Source organism: Denticeps clupeoides, chromosome 1 (assembly GCF_900700375.1).
Source record: "Denticeps clupeoides chromosome 1, fDenClu1.1, whole genome shotgun sequence".
In the NCBI taxonomy this organism is placed as follows: Eukaryota; Metazoa; Chordata; class Actinopteri; order Clupeiformes; family Denticipitidae; genus Denticeps; species Denticeps clupeoides.
In genome coordinates, this window is record NC_041707.1 from 30,514,718 (window position 1) to 30,536,598 (window position 21,881).

Consider the following 21,881-nt stretch of genomic DNA (forward strand, 5'->3'; position numbering starts at 1 on the left):
GGTACGTACAGGACTGAAATGTTTGGATTTTGAATTAATGGTTCATAACACGCTATGAAAGCAAGCAGAGGAAAGGAGGAAACGCAAAAGGAAAAAGGCAAACACCCCTCCCTGGAGAGAGGAGTAACCCAATGCCTTTGATCTCACGTTCCATTAGATCTGCGCTGTGGCGGTATGCACTTTTTTTTATTAAAACCATTAGATGAAGGACACATTTGTGGTCCTCTTTCGCACAGGAGGAAACACAGATGGCTGCCATTTCTTTATTTTATGTATTTATTTTTTTGGGACGAAAGGTTAGAAAATGTGTCCCCTGACCTCCTACACAGGATGACACCCCCCTGCCAAAGACAGACATTATGGAGGTATACCAGCGGTGCCGAACGTCACCTGGGCCTGCTGCAACCTTCACACACTTTGTCCGCTGTGTGCTTGGGGTGCGTGTGTGTGCGGCAGTGGAGACATTTCAACTGGCTCCTCATATTACGGACTTTGCGGGGTCGGGAGAGCGGAAGCTAGGGTCCGCTCACACATCCGCGTCGGCCCCTCCGAAATTAATCATAATCTGTGTGCCGTGTCACTTTGTATAGCGGGTGTACGTTTCCAACAGGGGATTTGCTTGATGCGGGACAGAAAAAAAAAAACGAAAGGCCGTCTTTTTTCCCCTCTCTTTTTAACCGCAGCCCCAAAGGCAGCAGAGTGAAGAAAGTCCTGATTTAAAGCAAAGGGCCCGAGCGGCTGTGATGCATCAATGTAGTGTTAATCCTTTCAGGTAGTTTCCTGCTTCTTTAGGAGGGTTTGGTTTTGCGCTCAACAGCCCATCGTTCTGGGGAGATGTTGGTTATTGGGGTGGGGAGGTGCTTGGCTTCAGAACTGTGATTTATGGTGCAGGGGAATCACATGAATATAGGCTTTGTGTGTGCATGTATGTGTGTGTATGTAAGTAAAACGGGTGTGTAAACTGGAACATTCCCAGCTATGAAAAGGGTACAGATGTGAGTTGGGCAGATATGAAATGTGTCACATTTTATGTCAACGACACTTCCTGATTAAAAGAAAAAAAGTATGAGAACTTGTGGGTGACAAAGCATTCTAGATTTTGCCAGCTAAGGATAACTAGAGCCCATAGCTACTAGCATTGGGGAATTCAACGTGACAATAAAAAGCTCAACCAGGTTAATATTGCTATATAAATATAACTCAAACAATTCTTCAGATTTTCACTCCTCAAACAGAAAGACAACTCAACGAAAAAAATAACGGAGACAATATTATACAAGGCCATCAATTAATTCAATCAATATTTCCAATATTACATATGACCCAACCTAGCAACTGTATGTTTTTGCAAACGTTGATCAATTCTGCACATGGGCTTGAAGGAATTTTTTCTACATTCTTCCATACAGAATGGCTTCTGCTCAGGGATGTTGGTGGGTTTCCTCACTTGAACTGCAAGCTCCTGGCTTTTCAACATTTCTGCTGATTTTAGGTCAAGACTTGGTCATTACAAAACATATATTATATAAAAATCAACCAATATTTTATAGAATAACATTTTTTTTCCATAAGCCTTCTGTCTTGTTCATGTCTTTAGCAAACTGTAGACGGACAACAGTGTTGTTTTTGGAGAGCAGTGGCTCTCTCATTGAGAGAGAGAGATTTCTTTTCAAGCCTAAAAGCCCATCAAGCCAATCAGCAACTCAAATTTGGAAGATTCAGCTTTTAAGCCCTGTTCTATATCTGTTGGCCTCAACAATTGAAAAGGCTTCTTTAGATATATACCTGACTGATTCAAATAATGACTGCTGGGTTACAGAGCTTTGAAAGTGAAGGTTATTTGCAGCAGGCAGAATCCTATGGAAAATTAGCACTTTTGAAACCGTCTGATGTGATGTGGTTGATTCACTCATTAAAAGTATTTAATAGGAATCAGACAGAAAAATAGAGGGAAGGTTAAACGCTTTGAATCTATCTATGAAACATTCCCTGTTGTGTATTACTTATCTCCAGTGGGTGGGGTTGGCAGCACATGGCATTCCAGACCAATTCACACATCTTCACGTGTGGCTGCTTAGCTACTGACTGAGGAGGAGAAGATGGGATAACAGGACAACACATTATAAAACATTTGGCTGCTTACAGTACACACTGCATATCAATCATGTCAAACCTATTCTAGTGTGCAGAGTGGGTTGAACATTAGATTGGCAATTTACAGTAAAAGTCTTCTTGACAGGATGAGCTGTTCAGTAACTGAGGACTGCATCAGAAATTTGATTTGGTCACATCATAAGGATGCCCATCCAGAGTTGTATTGTAAACCATTGTAAACCATTGGACCATCTCATGATTGATGCCAATCTCTGGGTGTATTGGGAACATATTGGGATGTCCCAGGAGTGCTGGAGACCATTGCTGGCTTGACCAGCTCAGCCTGTTGCCTCTGCAAACCTCACCTTCTTGATCATGCCCAGCATCACCAGGTTTTTGGCATTTCGAATGAAAGTGCTTCTTAACATGCAGACTGATTCTGAGTTGAATACCTGGTGATTTACAGATAAGAAGGATTAAATACAGTCTGTGTCTCCAGCTGTGGGGTAAATGGATCAATGTGTTTCTGTTTAGTCTGTTTTCATTAAAAACTGGCTCAGTCTTTTCCTTTGTTCAGTCAAACATGTTTCATGACAGGACATCTGAAAATTGATACATAATTTCTTTTCCAATAAGTATCGTGCTGGGTGGGCGGCCACATTCTTTAGGTCTCCATTATGTTTAAATAATGTCTGCAATAACTATCAATACACTTGAAAAGTGCTTTAAACAAGTAGAAGGCGGTGCACTTCCTGTTTCAGCTGAGCTGATGAGAGCTGATCCAGTAACTATATTCTTCATCGTCTGAGAAACCTCTGCTACATCTCAACACCTTACAGGTCAAATCACAAATGACAACATCTAAATTGTTAGAAGTGCTGTGGGACTCCAAGTCCAAAGTTCACTACAGTGTGGGCGTGCACACACACACACACACACACACACACACACACACACACACACACACACACACACACACACACAATAAGTGAATGGTCACTTTCCCTCTGGTTACACAGAGAGTCCAATAACGTTCAATGCACCAATAAAGAGAGGAAGAGTGTGCAAAATCAGGAATTTGTGTGGCCAACTTTGATATAACAGCCCAAAAATGACTTCTAAACAACAACCACATTTCAGTCGTTTCATCTGACAATTTCATCCCCCCAGAAGCAAGTTTGAGCCAGATCTTGATTTTTTTTTTTTACTGTTTCATGTTATTGGCACAGCATCTTTGATTAAAAGCTTGGAAAATAACATTATGTTCCGTAAAGCTTTTTATGGCACAAAATGGACATAAAAAATATGAGATGTAAATCTGATAATGCGCAGAACAATAAATGAATAATCTAAGACAAAGATTTAGTGTCTTTATGTTGATTATAAAAGTGTCAAAACAGCAAAGCAGGTAAAGGTTTAATAAAAAAAAGTGTTGCAAACTATTCATGAAAGGTTTATGTGTGGAGCTGTAATGTTCTTTTAAACATCTATTTCTCTGTTTTTAAAATAAAAAAATACAATTGGAATATTCATTGATTATTAATAAACTTATTATTAAACTTAATGTTTTTATAAACTTATAAAACAAATCTTGGCTCAGTGTTTCAGTGTGGTTTGAGTTGTTGGGTTGTTGTGATTGCCACCGTCTGAACTTCTCAGCCCTCTGTGATCGCCCCGACCAGATCTCCCTCGGGAGAGGGACTCTCCGACTCTGCTGCTACTGCACCAGTGAGCAGACAGACACTCAGGAGCTTCAGAAAGCCACACTCTGTCAGATCTACTGATCGATGGAGGGCAATGATGAAAGCTGCAGAAGTTCACTGTTCAGACAAAAATAGTAACAGTGGCCCTGAATTTTCACTGAGCATCTGGCCTGTAGTGGCTGTAAAGGAGCCATGGAAACAGGGTGAGAGGTTCAGAACCTCTGCCAGGGCAGGCTCTTCTGGAAAATGACCAACTCTGTAACACAGTCATTATGTGCAGCTTATCATTGATAGGAACAGCAGTCCAACGAATTCTGTCCAACGCTGCACTGACCCTTCGGCCCCGACAGGGCCTGCGAGCAGGACATCTTATTCTAAAACACTGAAGAAAAAAAAACAGCTCTTCTTAAGTCTGATGATGTCTACAGAGATGAAAGATATTCATGATCACAGAACTGCGGGAACCAATAAGTCCACTTTGCATGACGATACACAGTCCTGTTTTGTATTTACAAGGCATCGCTCACACACACACACACACACACACTGGCAATCCTGAAAGACATTCTGCCACAGAATGTCTTGCATTTTTCTGCATGTGTGTGGGACGCAGCATTAACTGCATTTGTGTAAACAGAACCAAGGCCAAACACAGAGAGCCACCCAGATCAAGGATGTTGGGTCAGAGCGTGGGTGCAGAAGAAGAGAATGCACAACCGATTATTCATATCCCTCTAGCTTGGAAATATGACCGGCGCAAGGAGCTCACACTTCTATATAATCCTGAATACTCATATATTGTCTAAATAAAATCGGCAAATGCTAATACACACAAATATGTTGCCGTCTAGTTCAATGTGCATGCTGCCGGTTGAGGAGCGAGGCAAGATTGTGAAGAAGGCCTTACACTCCAGAATGGACAGAGAAGTGGCCAGCAGTGAGTCTTATAGCAGCAGCCTTCCCACAGGAACATTCGCTTATGGTCACACCCCGGGAGTCGCCCAAACTTTCCACTGAAAACACACAGGCAGTCCAAGAGTGTATTTCTCAACGCACTCTTTTCTGCCATATACAGGCAAGAACTAAGCAATGTAATCCATACTTCATTTTTAGGATAGCAGTAAACTAATCAATTGGCTGTTTTCATTATTTTGTCGCGTATGACATTTTGTAAACAAATGTTGCAGCCACTTCGTTTCCATAAGCAAACATCAAAAAAATATTACAGATTTATTATCATTTTAAAAAACACACACACTGACCCTCCATCAGACCCTCTTGTTCATGAAATCTGGATAGATCTTTTAAACATAGATTTGAGAAGACTATCAAAATAATCCTTAGCAGCAAACCTAACAAGTACAAGTTTAACTTCTTATTAAAGTCAGTTTTTAGAAGGTTTTTCTGTCCAGGCTGAAGAAGTGTGGCGAGCAACATAAAAAGAGTGCAAAATTTGCCATGCCAGCTAAACTTCCCTGGAAGCAGAAACAGGTGTCTGGGAAAGATCCCCCTGGAGCGAAGGAGGAGAGGAAATGATCTTCAGACGCCGTGCACAAGGTGCTAGGCCAGAGGGTTTTACTGCTGGACGATGGGGAATGCTAATTCTGCTCCACCCTTTCAACCCAAGGTGCCCCCTACACCCCCAGCTACATCCACACTCCCTTCTGGCAGAGGAGAGGCGGGACGCTGTCCCACTTTCCAACTGGAGATCAGTGGCCACATGAAAACCGGAAGGAACGTGAATAAGATGCAGCATAAGCATTCACAGATAAATTCCTCAGGAAATGTAACACATGCTAAGTACAAAAAAAAAAAAAAGATAAAAAAAAAAGTCATACGCTGAGCTGAGCAAGTGAACAAATTAAGGAAATGGAATTACACCCAACCAACCCCGAACGTTTTAAGGTGACCTTAAGCACGGTTTTGCGGTTGAACGTGAGCACAGAGCATCAACACTCTGGTACTGCCGATATGCTATTTCAGAGAAAATAAATATTGAAATGTGCGCAGGAAGTTCCATCTAATCGCAGCATGTTTTGTTAATTACGTCTGTCAACTCACCATTAATTACGAGTGTAATGTAAGACAGCGAATGAGTGTAGCTTTTCATTTGTAGCCAAAGGCCAGTGCACAATAGTGCAAAGCCTCAAGTTGAAAAGAAAAAAAAAATTAGTACCACCTGGCCTTTTCAAAGAAAGCCAAAATTTATATATATAATTTTCTTGAACCAAACCTTACTACAGAAAAAAAAAAATAGGCCAAATGTCGGACCGCGGTAAATGCGAGTCTTCTGCAGCATGACCACAACAAAGCATGATGACCAAATCGAACATTCTGTCCCAAAGAGTAATTAACGGAGTGGTGGTAATTAAGAACATGCTCAAGGGTGAAATCGAGGGTAGAACAGTCTCGGCCTTGCAGGAGACAGAGAGAGGATGGGAAAGAGAAGGAGGGAGAGAGAGCAACGACTCCAAAGAGTAATATTCTGAGTACAGTTATACGGAGAGAGATCTTTGGCAGGGATTCGGCGGCAGTCACAACATCAATCATCCCCCTCCCAGGACAGTCAAGGAAAACATAACACATTTCAGGGAAAAATGAGGGGGGGGGGGGTGTGCAGTTGTAGCCGAAGCTCAGTCAGAGCTCTTCGCAGGATAATTGGTCTGTCTGAGGTGTGGTGTTAATTACCCAGACCACTTATTTCCACTGGGACAAGGCAGACGAACACCCTCAGAGATCCTATATAAAAAAAAAAAAAAAAAAAAAAAAGCTGCAGAAGTGAAATATGCTCACGTCTTGCTGGCCCTGACTGCCCCCTTTTCCTGGCTTCTTCAACTGTTTGTTTCAGGAAAAAAAATCTTAACCCTTTATAAACTGAAAAAAGTAAAGTGATTCTCGTTGTGTAGACTGCAAGCACAGCACACGGTGACACAATGAAACGTGTCCTCTGCATTTAACCAATCACCCTTGGTGAGCAGTGGGCAGCCATGAAAGGCGCCAAGGGAGCAGCTTGTGGGGACAGCGCTTTGCTCAGTGGCACCACCTTTTCGCTTCGATTTTCGAACCAACAGCCTTCCGTTTATGGGTCCATTTCCTTACCCGCTAGGTAACCCTGTTACTGTTACACGGTAGACTCATTTCAGCCACTCTATTGATTGGGTAATTCGAAAATGAATTCCAAAAACCTGTAATACTGTGTCACATCTGAAGCACCAGGCTCACATGCATTAAATCTTTAATGACAGAATAAAACAAAAGTGCAATGGCCAAAACATGACTCAGGCAAAACTGAAAGGAAATAGTACCGACATACATACAGGACTATGCACACAAGAAACAAGTAACAAAAGTATGGTAAGGCATTGGTGTTTATAAAGGCAGCTAATTACAATGAAAATTAAAGTTAATGAGGTTAATTAAGCAGACATAAGAAGGACAGAATGCCAAGATATTTAGTCATTTTTGTATTTTTCTTCTTCTTTGCATTGGCACCACACACAACTAGAACTCTATTAAAGAATATTCTTTTCAGAGCTTATTTTGATGAACCCAAATCTGAGGAAATAATGCAATACATGCATCCTGCATGCATTTTTCTAATGTGTTTTCAAATGATACACTTTCAATAACTGCAATAAAAGAATTTGTCCACAGTTCCATATTTTTCACAGTTCTTCATATAAAATGCACTGTTGCCACTGGTCATATATTACATTATATTATTAAATTATATACGACTTGCCTGTCCTAATAAAGTAAAGTAATAAAGTGTAGTTATTGTCACATGTGATACACCGCAGCACAGCACACAGTGCACACAGTGAAATTTGTCCTCTGCATTTAACCCATCACCCTGAGTGAGCAGTGGGCAGCCATGACAGGCACCCGGGGAGCAGTGTGGGGATGGTGCTTTGCTCAGTGGCACCTCAGTGGCACCTTGGCAGATCGGGATTCGAACCAGCAACCTTCTGATTACGGGGGCGCTTCCTTAACCGCTAGGCCACCACTGCCCCGCTAGGCCACCACTGCCCTGTAGGCACCACTGAAATTGCTGTTTTAGATACTTTATTGATTGAGAAAAATGTAAGTGACTAGTGTCACAAAAGTGCAGTGTATGTTGTGCAAATAGAAAGCTTATGGTAAAAACCAGCCAGAAATAGACTCTGATGTGTTTCACAATATTACATGATTTTATAATCAGATGATTTTACCACTGCAACATTTTCATTTTCATTCATAACCCATAGCTATATGTCGCCTTAGCTCCTTGATATACTTTAAATAAGGATTAGTAAGAGAAGTTAGGGCCTCACCAACACAGTCCGTGCTGAGCAGGCTGACAACGGCCGGGATGGTACAGCGGTCAACGCCCCGAAGTGCCAAGCGAGCTACACATGTTATTACACTCTCTGGTAGCAAACACAGCAGAAAGATGGGCAAGTACAATACATAACGTAGATGACACAGCACTGGGGTCAAGACCTTCCCCTGCGGCGTGGCTGCCATGCGCTCAATGGTGGGGAAGAGTAGCAGTGATTTCAACACCTACAGAGAAACACAGGAGAAGGAAAGAAGGAGTTGCGTTAGCATTCAGAGTGCACACTTACAACAGTGAAATCCAATGTAGGCTGCATATACCAGACAATTAAAAAAAAGGGTAAAATGAGGAACCAGTGTTGGTGACCCCTGATCTAAGGATTTAGCATATTCAGAACAAACATTTGGCTATTAAACTGCCTCCACCTTGTGCTTCTAGAAACAGCAAAGCTCTTTAGAATATGATTGGATTGAGGGGGTGTTGCTATCATTCAGCATCATTTATTTTCTACTCTGAGGCTCCACTAGTGAAAGCCTGTCAGATCTGCCCTACCTGCTGTTCTAGACAGAGAGTCCCAGAGAGAGGAAACACCTGCCCCAATCTGGCAAGCAGGCAGAACACCGCTACGAACTCTCGGAGTTAGCAGCAGACAGGGAGAGAGCGACAGACAGGGAAAAAGAAAATGTTGCGTCTGCTTTTGCAATTTTGTTGCGGACTGTGCCAAATATATTTCAATGAAACAAAACAGCAGAATATCTCAATTTCCCTTGGGTCAAATATAGAATATCCAAACTCCTGCTCCGTCACATATGCCAAACATAAACCATTTATAATCTAAATACGGCTGCTGTTATCATTTTCATTATTATTATTGAACAGTCCAAGAAGCGCAGACTGGGGATCTTCCGTATGCAGAATTGACTGCTTAGAGGGCTACTAGGCAGCAGAGAGTCATCTCTACGGCTCAGAGTCACACATGGGATGGCTCCTTAAGCAATGTCAGTTCATCGTGGGAAATTCTTTTTAGCTGCTGTAAAAATGGGTGAAAAGGATTGATGTCAGAGCTTCTTCAGGGACTCAGATGTTCTGGTGTTCGGTGTGTTCTGCTTTCTGGCTTAATGAACTGACCAAGGCCCTCTAGTGGGCTTTAAGCCAGCATGTTTACAACAGGCACTCTTAGAAATTACCTGGGAAACTCAACTTAGCACTTCAGAAAGAATACCGGCCTAGTCTGGAATACAACAGCTGTTCCTCTTCTACTTTCTTCAAGACCTCTGACCTGTTCACATCCATTGATACGTGTCTATCCTCACATGTGAAATTGTGTGTTAAAAGTCCAGCTGCCTTTCCCTCCTTTTCGGTTGTAAAAGGAGGAAAACATACATACGGGGCTGAGAATGCGAGTGGAAAAGTCTTACTGTTCTGGGTGGAGGCTATGACGTAATAAGACTTATACAATCAGGCCAGACTCATGCTGCTTTCCGGGGCTGAGCCTTACCTGACTGAAGCACGGTGAAAAGTGAGAGAGAGAAAATGCAACAGAGAACAGTGGATGAGAGGTAATAAGACAAGTGAGGGAGGCAGGGTCAAGATCAGAAAAAAAGGGGCCAAAAGGGACAAAAAAAACTCCAGGAAATAAGGAACGAGAGGGAGAAAGTGAGGGAAAAGGAGGGTGGATTTGTGTGCTTGTGTGAGAAACTCAGGTGATGTTTGATGTGTGGAGCTGCTGGGTTTGATAAGAAGCAGCTCCTGGCGCAGGAGCACAGAAGAATGTAGAGAGGAATGTGGAGAAACACACAACATACATCCATGCATAATATACAAAAAACACACTATTCATACATAATATTTTATGGTCTATAATATTTTATGGTCCTAAATACATTACGTTTTGTTGAACCAGATTATTCACTGTCAAATTTCTCTCAATTTTATGGACACCACACACATAATAACGCATACACAGACTTATTTATACAAATATGCACACAAATGTGTGCTGTTCAATACATTTACTGAGCAGCATAAGCAAAGACACACACACACACACACACACACAAACTGAAGAACAACTGAAATGACCACCTGTCTCCCACTATACACATCAGCTAGCCACACACATAACCAGACACGCAAAGAGACACACATCTAAACAAGCAGCTGTCAACACCATCCCTCCCGTACCGCACACATTTAACTAATTCTTTAGAGCACGTGAACACACACACACGCTCCACTCTCTTGTGTTATGCTCAGGCAAACAGCGGGCTGAGGCCACAGCAGCTGCCTGCCGACCACTGACAGAAGATGGGGAGAGCAGCAGCCGGGATGTCAGGGGAAGATTCCTCTGAACCCGGGCGATAGTAGAGGAATGTTAATGACCTGCAGATTCACAGGAGGGTTACACGCAGTCCCGTGGCTGAGGCAGAGATCATATTTGGCCTCTTTACCTAACAATGAATGAACCATATGGATCTCCCTACCACTGCATATTCTTACAAGGCTCATACCAATGCAAAAGTAATCAGGTTGGCCAAGAAGTGTGAAAAATATGTAGGAACAAAAGATCTGGAAAATCTTTAAATTTACGACATATAAACACAAACTCGGGAAATGTTAGGATGCTCTTTAAATAATAAATGATAAATAAAAATGAAAAACTTCCAAATCACATGAGCCAATATTTTATTCACAGTTGAACAAATAACGTAACAAAAGTCAAATTGCAATGTCAAAGTCTCAGCAAATCTCAACATAGTTGAGTGCATAACATCATCAAAAGATGTAGATAAACGGGAGAGACCACTCTCCAAATTGTTGGTAATCACGAATGCCATGTCCTCCGAGCTAAAGAGGAGAAAGACCTTCCAGGGTGTTTTTAGCGTTTAGTTCAAAAGCAAGCATCTCTGAGGGTATGGAGGTGCATAAGTGCATATGATATGAGCAGCTTGCATGTTTTGGAAGGAACTATGAATGTTAAAAGACATATAAAGGTTTTAGAAAAACATGATAATACAAATACACATACTGCAGTAATTACAACAGCATGAATTGGTCTCCATGCAGTCCAGAAAACATTTGGTGCATAAATAAATAAAAATATGTCAAAGACAATATACAGCCTCAAGTCTTTTTGAATATGATGCTATAGAGCTTGGTACACCTATCCTTGGCCAGTTTTTTCCCTTCCCCTTTGCAACACCTCTCAAGCTCCATCAGGTTGGGTGAGAAGCGTTGGTGCACAGCCATTTGAAGATCTCTCCAGAGATGTTCAATCAGATTCAAGACTGGGCTCATGTTAAGCCACTCAAGGACTTTAACAGAATTGTCCTGAAGCCACTCCTTTGATATCTTGGCTGTGTGCTTAGGGTTGTAGTGCCGCTGAAAAATGACCCGTCACCCCAGTTAGAGTTCAAGAGCAGGTTTTCATGCAGGATGTCTCTGTACGTTGCTGCAGTCATCTTTCCCTCTATCCTGGCTAGTCTCCCAGTTTCTGCAGCTGAAAAACATCCCCACAGCATGATGCTGCCACCACCATGCTTCACTGTAGGGATGGTATTGACATGGTGATGAGTGGTGCCTGTTTTTCTCCAAATGCCTGGCATTCACTCTAAAAAGTTCAATCTTTGTCTCTTCAGCCCAGAGAATTTGTTTCTCATGGTCTGAGAGTCCACATCAGGAGCCTTTTGGCTCCCTGACTCCCTGACTAAGACCCTTCTTCCTCTGATCGCTCAGTTTAGCTCTAGAAAGACTCCTGGTGGTTTCGAACTTCCATGCTTGGTTTGTGATCTGACATGAACTGTCAACTGTGGGACCATAGGTGTGTGCCTTTAACAAGTCATGTCCAATCAACTTTTTTTCCCCAATTAAGCTACAGAAACATTCAAGTCTGTGTAATGTCAATTTAAAAAATTTTAATACATTTGACACAACCCCAAGTTTTTTTCACATTGTCATTATGGGGTGTTGTGTGTAGATTTCTGAGGAAAAAAAAAATTAATCCATTTTGGAATAAGGCTGTAACATAAACCAATTAATAAAAAGTGATGCGAATATTTTTGGGATGCACTGTAGCTGCTCTGGAGAACGATATACAAACACAATGACAAACCCTTTTTTTGTGGAAGACAGGGGAAATCCAGGGTCCCATCTCGCAGTCTTCCAGACAAAATTTTGGCCTTGCTGAATGTGGTTTTATGTGTTGGGTCTGTTCTATGTTAATGAAAAAAAGTTGTTAAGTGTTGCCATTTCAGCACAGTATCACAGAGGGTGCAGCTGAAAATGGTTATAATCATCCTTAAAAATATAAAATATCACTGTTGAAACTGAAAGCAGCTAAGAGATGCCATTCAACACAGCACCACCCCCCATCCCAAATTATTCTGAAATCATTTAATACCAATAACAGGGGGTGGGGTGGGGATCAGTGGATGAATAATTGGAGTGTGTGAAGTCATATTTGTTATTTTTACTCCAGCCACAGATTTCCCATTGACCTGGAGATTCTGGAAGGTTCATGAGGTTGATTTTTTTTGTGTCTGCTACATTGTAATGTTTATGCAAACGTTTGGCAAGAACAGCACACATAATTTTTTATGATATGAAGGAATTATGAAATATAGCCAATCACAGGCCTCACCCACACCTCCCTAACCTTCACTCCCTGAACACAGGCCCGCCCAGGGAGAAATGAGTTACACGCACATGCACACATAACTGCACATTACATTACATTACATTAACACCATGAGCACACAACCACACCAACAAAAACATCCACCAAGATACCCAAATGCAGGTGCAGAGACAGATCCATGCTGTACACAAATGAAGGACCCCCCCCCCCACACACACACACACACACACACACACACACACACACACACACACACACATGCACACTCACACACCCATTACAGGAATTTGCTGGATGTGGTCTTCTCACAGTGAAGAACGACAGACCTAATGAAAGCTGCAGGAACATCTGAGAATGTCCACTCTCCTTCCTCATCTTATGGAAGGTTTCCATATACACATCAACACTCCAAATGTTCCCACAGAAACGGATAGTTTTGTCATTCCTACCACATGCTTGTATGGAACATAATCAGAGAGAAACAAGTGGGAGCACGCACAGTTCTTATGCTTTTAACAATGAGTTGATTCAGAATTGCTAATAAAATAAAATTCACTGTTCTAGTATTATACAAATGTATGATATATTATTTGTTACAACAGAACAGCCTTTTCACTGGTGACAGAAACACAGTTTTAAATATGCAAGATAGTGTATTTGCTTCAATGAATTAGCATGTTTGGTAGTGTCTACCTGAGTGCAAAGTATGGGGAGGAGGACATGCAAATAGATAATATACCACACAGTGATATTTGCAAAGCCTACTGACTAGCATAACCTAGGCCTGCTCTGCTGTCTCTGCTGCTACTGGTAGCAACTTGGGAGTTGGAATACCTCGAGATGAAACGGAAGAAGCCCCGGTGTTAACACAATCTTGCTTTTACAGGAATAAACTGTTAGGGGCAGGGTCATGCCAGTGATGACTTATGCCCCCTCAAAAATGGTTAACACACATTTCCGGCAACCATTGTAGGGGCACACATTATCACTGTCTTGTTTAGACTGTTGTTTAAGAAGGCCTGACTGTTACCGTACCTTGGTTAAGAAACCTGATTCCACATTTTGCATGCATTATAGAATAGTGAATAGTGAGACTAAACCAGATTCATTCCTCTACCCCATTTTGTGTCCATCAGTCATCCTCTCTCATGGACTAATCTCAGGTTAAACAGGAAGAAGGTGAATTATCATAATCATAAAATGTGTGTGTTATCTTAAAGGTGTCAAGGTTGTTATCTCCCATCCCTCGACGGTCCAAAAAGTTAAATGTCTCTTCAGCAGGAAACTATTCAGCTGTATGAAGCCTTCAATCACCTCATTATTTAGGCATGAGGTGCTTTAAAATGACAAATGGCAAAATCCTTAAGATGGCAAATGTATTTGCTATCACTTGTCAATTGTAAAGAAAATTACAGACAAATTACAGTATTACATACTGGCATTATACTTAAGTGTGTGCTCACAAAGAACTGCCTGCTCCTGTGCCAGGAATCTGCTTTGGTAAATCCCATTAAGATGGTTTCCATCAGTTTCACAAATGCAGAGTATGCAGTACAATTAATTGTCCTGATATTCACAGCACGGGATTCAGAAATCAGTTTTTGTGTTGTGTTTACCTTTCATACGATACTGTAATGTCATTCAACATCTTTGTTGGAGTTAATCTAATGGGATTTCAGTCTTTTCTTTTGTTGGCAAACAGATTCTTTCTGGACATTTTGATTCTGCAATTTTTGTCTTTTTTTTTTAGCATCATGCAAACCCATCTTCAAGTATAATCAGTATCATTAATTATCATCAGTACAGTAATTAAATTCAAACTAATGGAATAGCTGTCATATATGACCTTACATTCTTTACTTTACTTTACTTCACTTTACTTAGCAGACGCTTTTATCCAAAGCGACTTACGAGTGGAAGACACCAGCAATTCTCGTTTGGTTTCTATAGATTTTGAGTTTATAAAACTAAGAGCCCTGATAAGGCCTAATTTGTCAGAAAAAGAACATGCTTGGAAATTCTCGTGCTAGACGAGAAAAATTTATATATGTGTGTGTGTGTGTGTGTGTGTGTGTGTGTGTGTGCGCAGTGCGTGTGCATGTCTGTGTGTTACACTCGTATGAAATACTTTTTGAACAAGTGGGCTTTCAACTGCTTCTTAAAGGTGGTGGTAGTCTCAGCTAGTCGAATGGAGCAGGGCAAGTTGTTCCACCAGCCAGGGACAACAAAGGAGAAGAACATTCTTCTAAATGTATGCCTTCAGCATGGAGATATAAATGACATCTTCATTTTTTACATGCATTGCATGGCTCTACCTCAATATGTAAGCAAAGCACTTGATAGCCACCGCAGTTCTAGAAACTTACAGAACGTACAGCTTAATTACAAACACCCTCTGAGGGTGCTGGGCCCAGGTCTATTCTTTATCGTTTTGTATTTCTCACCAGTGACAGAGCCGTTATACATTATAAGTGATTCTCTGCTGCCAAAATCCACTCTCACAGCATAAAGATATAGAATTCAAGCAGAACTCTGCCAAGAATCCCATAAGGGTGCTGTTCTTTGGCACAAGTTTTCATTGCTCAATACTTTAATCAGTGAAAACATTTCTTTTACACCTGGCTTTTCTAAAACATTGTAAGATTCATACAGTAGACAAAGAGAACCTGATTAAAAATAAAATATCATGCATGGCCATGGATTTTTTGAGGACATTGATCCAGTGTTACATATTTGTACATATCTTTTGAGACCCCCTTAAGCAGCAATAACTTTCTAATTCCTTCAATGACATCAGGCTGTCCTGGCCCCTGTGCAACAAAACAGTCCTAAACCAAGACACCCCCACTAGAGTTCACAGATGGGATGTGCTCGAATGCACTGGTTTCTTTTCTCATAACAGAACCCTTCCTATTTCAAATATAACATTCCAATTTGTTCTTATGCATCCACAAAACATTTTTCAACAGCCTTCTATTGTAACAACAACAGCAAACTGCAGATGGGCAGCAATGTTCTTTTAGAACAGCAGTGGGTTTCATAGAAAATCTTTTGAGGGGGAATGATGTCAAAACCTCCAGTGGGGAACTTGAGTCAGCTTGTGTCAAACTCCAACAGGGTCTACACCAACTCCATAATAATGCACAGACCCAGATCTAAACAAAGTCTACAGCCTTAGCCGCAGAATCTTGAGTTTTGTTGGCGCGCTAAACTGCCCCAGGCTTGCTCGGCATGTGTCCTTTTCGTGTTGAACTCCTCTTTTCCCTGTCTGTGAGCGTGCTAAGACCCAGTGCCACCGGTTCTCGACGCACTGCCGGTACCATCACTCCAACACAAATATCTTGAGCCCAGCAGAACAGGAGTTTCTGATTATCACACATCATATGTCACAGAGTGTAATCGCTGTGTTTGCTCCTTGGCAGCCTGTAATCTTGAGTGAGAAAGGAGAACTTTTTCTTCTTATTTTTATTTTAATGTCCAATGTGAGATGTGGCATATCTGCATGAACCTCAACTGTGTGAGGGCATTGGATTAAATGAGAAAACAGCTTCAATTTTGACAGACCTTCATATATGTAAATAGGTCTCTCTGCCTAATATGGAACCATAATTCTGTAATCCATGATTTCCTGACTAGGCTGCAGTATGAAAATGAGGTGTCACCGAATACAGATGAGAATGGCTATAAAAACATCTTATTGCCTGAAAATGACAAACTTATGTGGAGGACCCAAATATACTGCCCCACCCTCAGTAAAACCTTGCGGTTACCAAGTGTGCCATGCATCGATCAGATGCCACCTTAATGCTAACAGATAAAATAAAGATATGCTATAGAAAACCTTAATGACTTGAATTCAGAAAAAAATGTTATTGCAACTTTGACTAGAATAAGAAAAAGCTTTTGGGGATATATAGGGTGCAGTGTGTTGGAAGGGCCTAGTCTGTACTACCCCACAAAGTAGAAATGCTGGCACCGAAACTAATAAATGATCAATTTATTATCTAGTTATAATTAGCTGTGTCTTAGCAATTATAATTTTAGTGAGATATATTAGTTTTATTATAGGTCTCGGTAGACATGTAGTTTCTACAATGTCTGTGGCCTCACACAGTTCAAAAATGTATGTGAATTTACATCAAAAGTATCAAATAAACAATTTTCACCGAGATAATCTAGGCTAATGTTTTTGGCTCAGAAATTGGGCTTTTAGAAGGGTATAAAGAGTATATGAATCTGAAACGAAACCAGTTTTACAAACTGTATTTAAAAAAATCTTTATGTCACAGTGTGTTTGTCAGAGGGCTTGTAAAACCTGACAGTATTATAGATGCATGAACTGGCCTATGTACTGATTTTAACCTTTATTTCATGCAGAGCCAGCAAAAAAAGTTTTTTGCCCATAAAGGAAACGGAAAGGAAAAAAATGAAAATAAAAATGATGTAAAGCTCATATTTGTGACAAGAAAGCCCTAAGGAGAAAAAATACCTTCTTTTTTTATGTTATTTAATCTCTTGACCTTCTACACAGCGAGTACTGGGAAAAGATGAGGTGGTCAGTCCCGCCCAGCTCTGTTTTCTCCTGGTACATTTAAACATGCTGAGACCACGTTTTCACTGCTCCTCTAAATGAGCCGTACTGCTACATTCATAAAGGGCTTCTGCTGACAAACCCCAGGGGCGGGGCATGTTTTTATGATGGTGAGGTACTAGGAGTCACTAGCGAAGTGTGCACACTGCCCACAGAGAAGGTACTTTTGATGTGGAAATGGAGTGCCACTAGACAGGTAAAGCTAAAGCAGAGCAGAATCAAGACTTAAAAAAAAATGATAAAAGATTAATAATAACAATTAAGTCAACTAAAGTTTCCACTGGAACAAAATGACATGTTAATCAAAATGAAATTGAAATGTGGGATACACTCAAGTTTGTACAGTACGATGAGAAATAATTATATTATTAAAAATGTTGCCTAAACTGGCTCAGATATTTCCATTTGAGTTGGAATAGTAGTGTATGATATGTATTTCTAGCACAGCCCCTGTCAGGATAATTCCTTTAATCCATTGCCTGACCAGTCACAGGACAAGTGAAATTCGGAAAGGAGAGTGACGTCTGTTTTGAGGCACAATTTTCTAACTGGCTTAGATGAATCAAGAAAGTGAAATGCAGGAGGGCTGCCAGTCATTGGACTTTTTCATCTATGTGTGTAAATTCTCAGGATGCCTTACCTTACACTAGAAAAAAAAGCCACACGTTTAGGGCGCTGCACTTAGTGCCATTTTGAAAACAGCACTCTAAAAAGTCATTATGCTGGCATATACTGAACTTCAACCTGAAATTTAGAATATGCCACAGCCATAAATTTCTGTAACTTTTGAAAAAGTACAAAAAATAAGTGAGTGTAAGCCATATAAAGCAAGCCCAGATCTCTATTTTTATAATATGGTGGTAGTGGTAGCCTCCACTAGACAATGACACACTTGACAATGAACCAGACAATCACAAAAAGCACAAAACCCCATATACTACCATTCTGAGCAAGACACTTAACCCTGACTGTCTGCAAGGGGACTGTTTCTGTAACTACTGATTGTAAGTCTCTGTGGATAAGGGCATCTGATAAATGTCATAAATGCAAATGGCCTTTACTGATCTGTCCAGGATAAGTCAGCTTGTGTTATAAAAGAAAGAGATTGTGTTCAGAAACTCCATGGAGGTGTGGAAATGGAAATCTCACCTTGAGCTCAGGATCTCTCTTCATCAACTCCAAAATGATGTAGCAACCAATGGAGTGACCAACCAGCACCAGGTTCACATTTCTTGGCACATGTTCCAGCAAGAAAGCCAGCTTGTGCTCAATCTGCCCATTTAAACCAAACACATCTCCTGACTCCAACACAGATGGATCTATAGAGGAGGGAAAGACAGAAAAGAAAACAGAAAGACATCCATCATATAGAAACATCAGCCTCCATTATCCACCTCCCCCATCGTTTATCCACTCATCCCATCCTGTGCTCTCAGCCCCAGTTACTCATCCACTCGGCAAGGATCTCATACATCCATTCTCTCTATCATCCAAGCCTGTCCACAATCACTCATTCAGTTACATACATCAATTTTTGGTCTCTCCAGGACACTCTTTAGGCTTCACACAGAACATTGTGGTGACTGCCCAGCAGAGGTTCAGAACAACAGAGTAAAATACATCATGTGTGTGCAGATCTCTATAATAGGGGGAAAATGCAGAGCCACAGATGTTTCAAAATGAAGTCAAATTCTGCTTGTTATTAACAAAGTTTTTTTTTTTTTAACAGGTGGAACTGAATTGAAAGGGAGTCCAAAAGGACAAGAGTCAAGTGTTTCAAGTACATTTTACACATATTGAACTGGTTTCATTATTACTCTTTTGGAGATGGATAAAATTACATTTTATTGAAACATTCCGGTAAATCCAACCCCAGAACAATGCCTGGCAGACACAATTAACATTTTCTGACCAGCAGTACACTGTGTTGTTATCTCATAAGGCTGGAACCAAAAAGCACACCGGAGTGCCAAAGAAACAGTGTGGAAGAGAGTAAATCAATTTTCCTCTTTCTTAAGTGTGTGAGGCTTTAATGATTATTACTTTTCTCCCCTATTTTAAACGATTGCTGTCAAAGGGAAAGAAGGGGGGGGGGTTTAAACGTTACACATATGCTTCTGATAACAATCCAATAAGTAGATGAGCTCATTCCATACACACTCATCCTATTTTGTTTTTCAAACTTGTACCCAGTGAGACCGCATCCAAACCATGTCTCGGGTTGAGAAAAGTTAACAAATAGCCCAATACTTTGATTCAAACCATTTGTGTTTAGAGCCACTGAACCATTAATGGAGAAAAATAAGATGCTTGATATGTTTCCCCTTTACATTTACATTAACTTTTAAATAAAAGTTGCTCACTTTCTGTGTATTTGCATTTCTTATGATGTATGTGGACAGCTTTATTGTCCTCTACATCATACAGATTTTACCTTTAATAAGTATGAGACAGACATATTGTAAGAATTTTTTTTAATCCTGCCAATGGGCTTCCTCTTACCCAAAACTTTAACTGACTCCACTGGTCTCCATATAATTTTATTCAATTAATGTCAAACAAAAAAATACATTTCTAAATAATTTTTTAAAGCATTGATTAATTTTTCACAGTAAAATAACTAACTTAACAATTAAATTCAAATAAAATGAATTACATTAGAATTAATGTATAGGCCATACGGTAGCGAAGGGTAAGCAACATGGCATCACACCCCTTTTAGGTTGTGAGTTCAAATCCCAGCTTCGACCTCTCCTCTTGTTGGCATGGGTTTCCTGCGGTTTCTACAGTTTCCTCCTGCCATCCAACAACATGTACACTAGGTGGATTGGTGACTCTAAATTGACCATAGGTGTGAGTGGTGTGTGTGGGCACCAGGGTGGGCTGGTGCCTCACCCTGGGTGAGTCCCTGCCCTGCACACAGTTACATTTACTTTTACAGCATTTATCAGACGCCCTTATCCAGAGCGACTTACATCAGGAGTTAGAGGGACAGTCCCCCTGCAACTTAGGGTTAAGTGTCTTGCTCAGGGACACAATGGTAGTAAGTGGCATTTGAACCTGGGTTTTCTGGTTCATAGGCGAGTGTGTTACGTACTAGGCTACTACCACAGTGTGTTGGATTATGCACTAAACTTGGGCCTTGGTCGTAAGGATTTACATAAATAGATAAAAAAAGAATGCCTGAGGATGCCTTACCATGTAGAGCTGTGCATAGTGTCAGTTTGAAAACAGGAAACATTCAGAATAAACCATACTAATTAATACCGACAACAAATCTGTGTAGAACGTGCTAGAAACAGCCTGATGGGCTTTCTTTGTCTGACAATCTGTCATCATGCATGTCAACCCTAAATCTGATGGTTATCTACCCCCCACTGTGGCAAATGCAAGCTCCTTGTTTGACTGAAAAGCTCGTAAAATCAACTTTAATTGAAAGAACATTGTTTCGTCATAGTCGGTCATGAACTCCCACCCTGGCCATCACTCTACATTAGTCTAGAGTTTGTGTCGAGTGACTTCAAAGAGACTGATGTTACAGTCTGCACTACCAGCACTCAGTGTGTATAACATGAATATATGCTACATGGAAATTGAATACAACAGTCGATCCCTGCCTGCTGGCCCCTGACCAAGACTTCATCAAGTGTCACAGCCACAGTAGTGGGCAAGGATCTGAAGCCTCATCTGGAAGTAGTGACGTTTTCCTTTTTCTGAGGACTCTTTTAAACTGCAGCCAGGCAGTACTGCGTCACCTCGGAAAAATCACACGTAACCAGTCGCAGTCAAGTTGTTTGTCACTGACTAATGCTTATGCATTAAAAGCAAATGAGGAGCTGTGTGCACAACCTGGCCCTGTGTTCCTGAAGCCCTCACAAGTGCAGTGCCATGGGGTACAGGTGCAGGCACCAGATGACAGTCACTGTCTGAATAAACTCATCAATAATACTTTGGTAAAGCTTTCGTAGGAAGATAGGATTTAGTTTGATCGCAATTAACATAACCCATGGGATAAGGGGTATGTTTCTTTCTTTTTTTTCTAAGATTACTTGCATTAATTGCTAACCGAAGTGCATGGGCTTGCACAGTAGTGTAAGGTCAGTTGTCCTCAGAATTTGCATAAATTGATAATAAACAATGGTTTTCTGCCTATTGAAGAAGAAGAAATATAATTTAAAATGTGAAGAACCCATAAATCTCTTCATTCACAAAGATTTACACCCGTGCCCATCAATACATCACATCTTTCTTTCTGGTAATTTATAACCTCAAACATGTATTTAAACACACATACACATCATTATTTCATTATTTTATCATTCACACTGTTCTAAACTAAAGTGAAATGACATGAACACACATGTACGGCATGATGTAATAATTTAGATCTGGAATAAATGGGGTAAATGCCATTTTAAGATGAATTACAGATGACACGCCAAGCAGTGCTGATTTCTCCAAAGTTATTAATGGAATAATAAAATCAACATACAGTGCAACCATTTAAATGTGTGAATGGGATTTTTTACTCTTCTGCTG

The 21,881-nt window shown here is 40.7% G+C and overlaps 1 protein-coding gene across 5 annotated transcripts in view; it reads right to left on the reverse strand.

Annotated features, from left to right (window-relative positions):
• ldah (lipid droplet associated hydrolase) overlaps positions 1–21,881 on the reverse strand; it is a 43,923-nt gene that overhangs the window by 2,709 nt on the left and 19,333 nt on the right. For all 5 annotated transcript variants that reach the window (XM_028991105.1, XM_028991140.1, XM_028991114.1 and 2 more), the window contains 2 exons: positions 18,492–18,661; positions 8,111–8,342 (listed from right to left, as the gene is read on the reverse strand). In XM_028991105.1, coding sequence (XP_028846938.1) covers positions 8,111–8,342; positions 18,492–18,661 — 402 coding nt within the window. The remainder of the gene's footprint in view (positions 1–8,110; positions 8,343–18,491; positions 18,662–21,881) is intronic.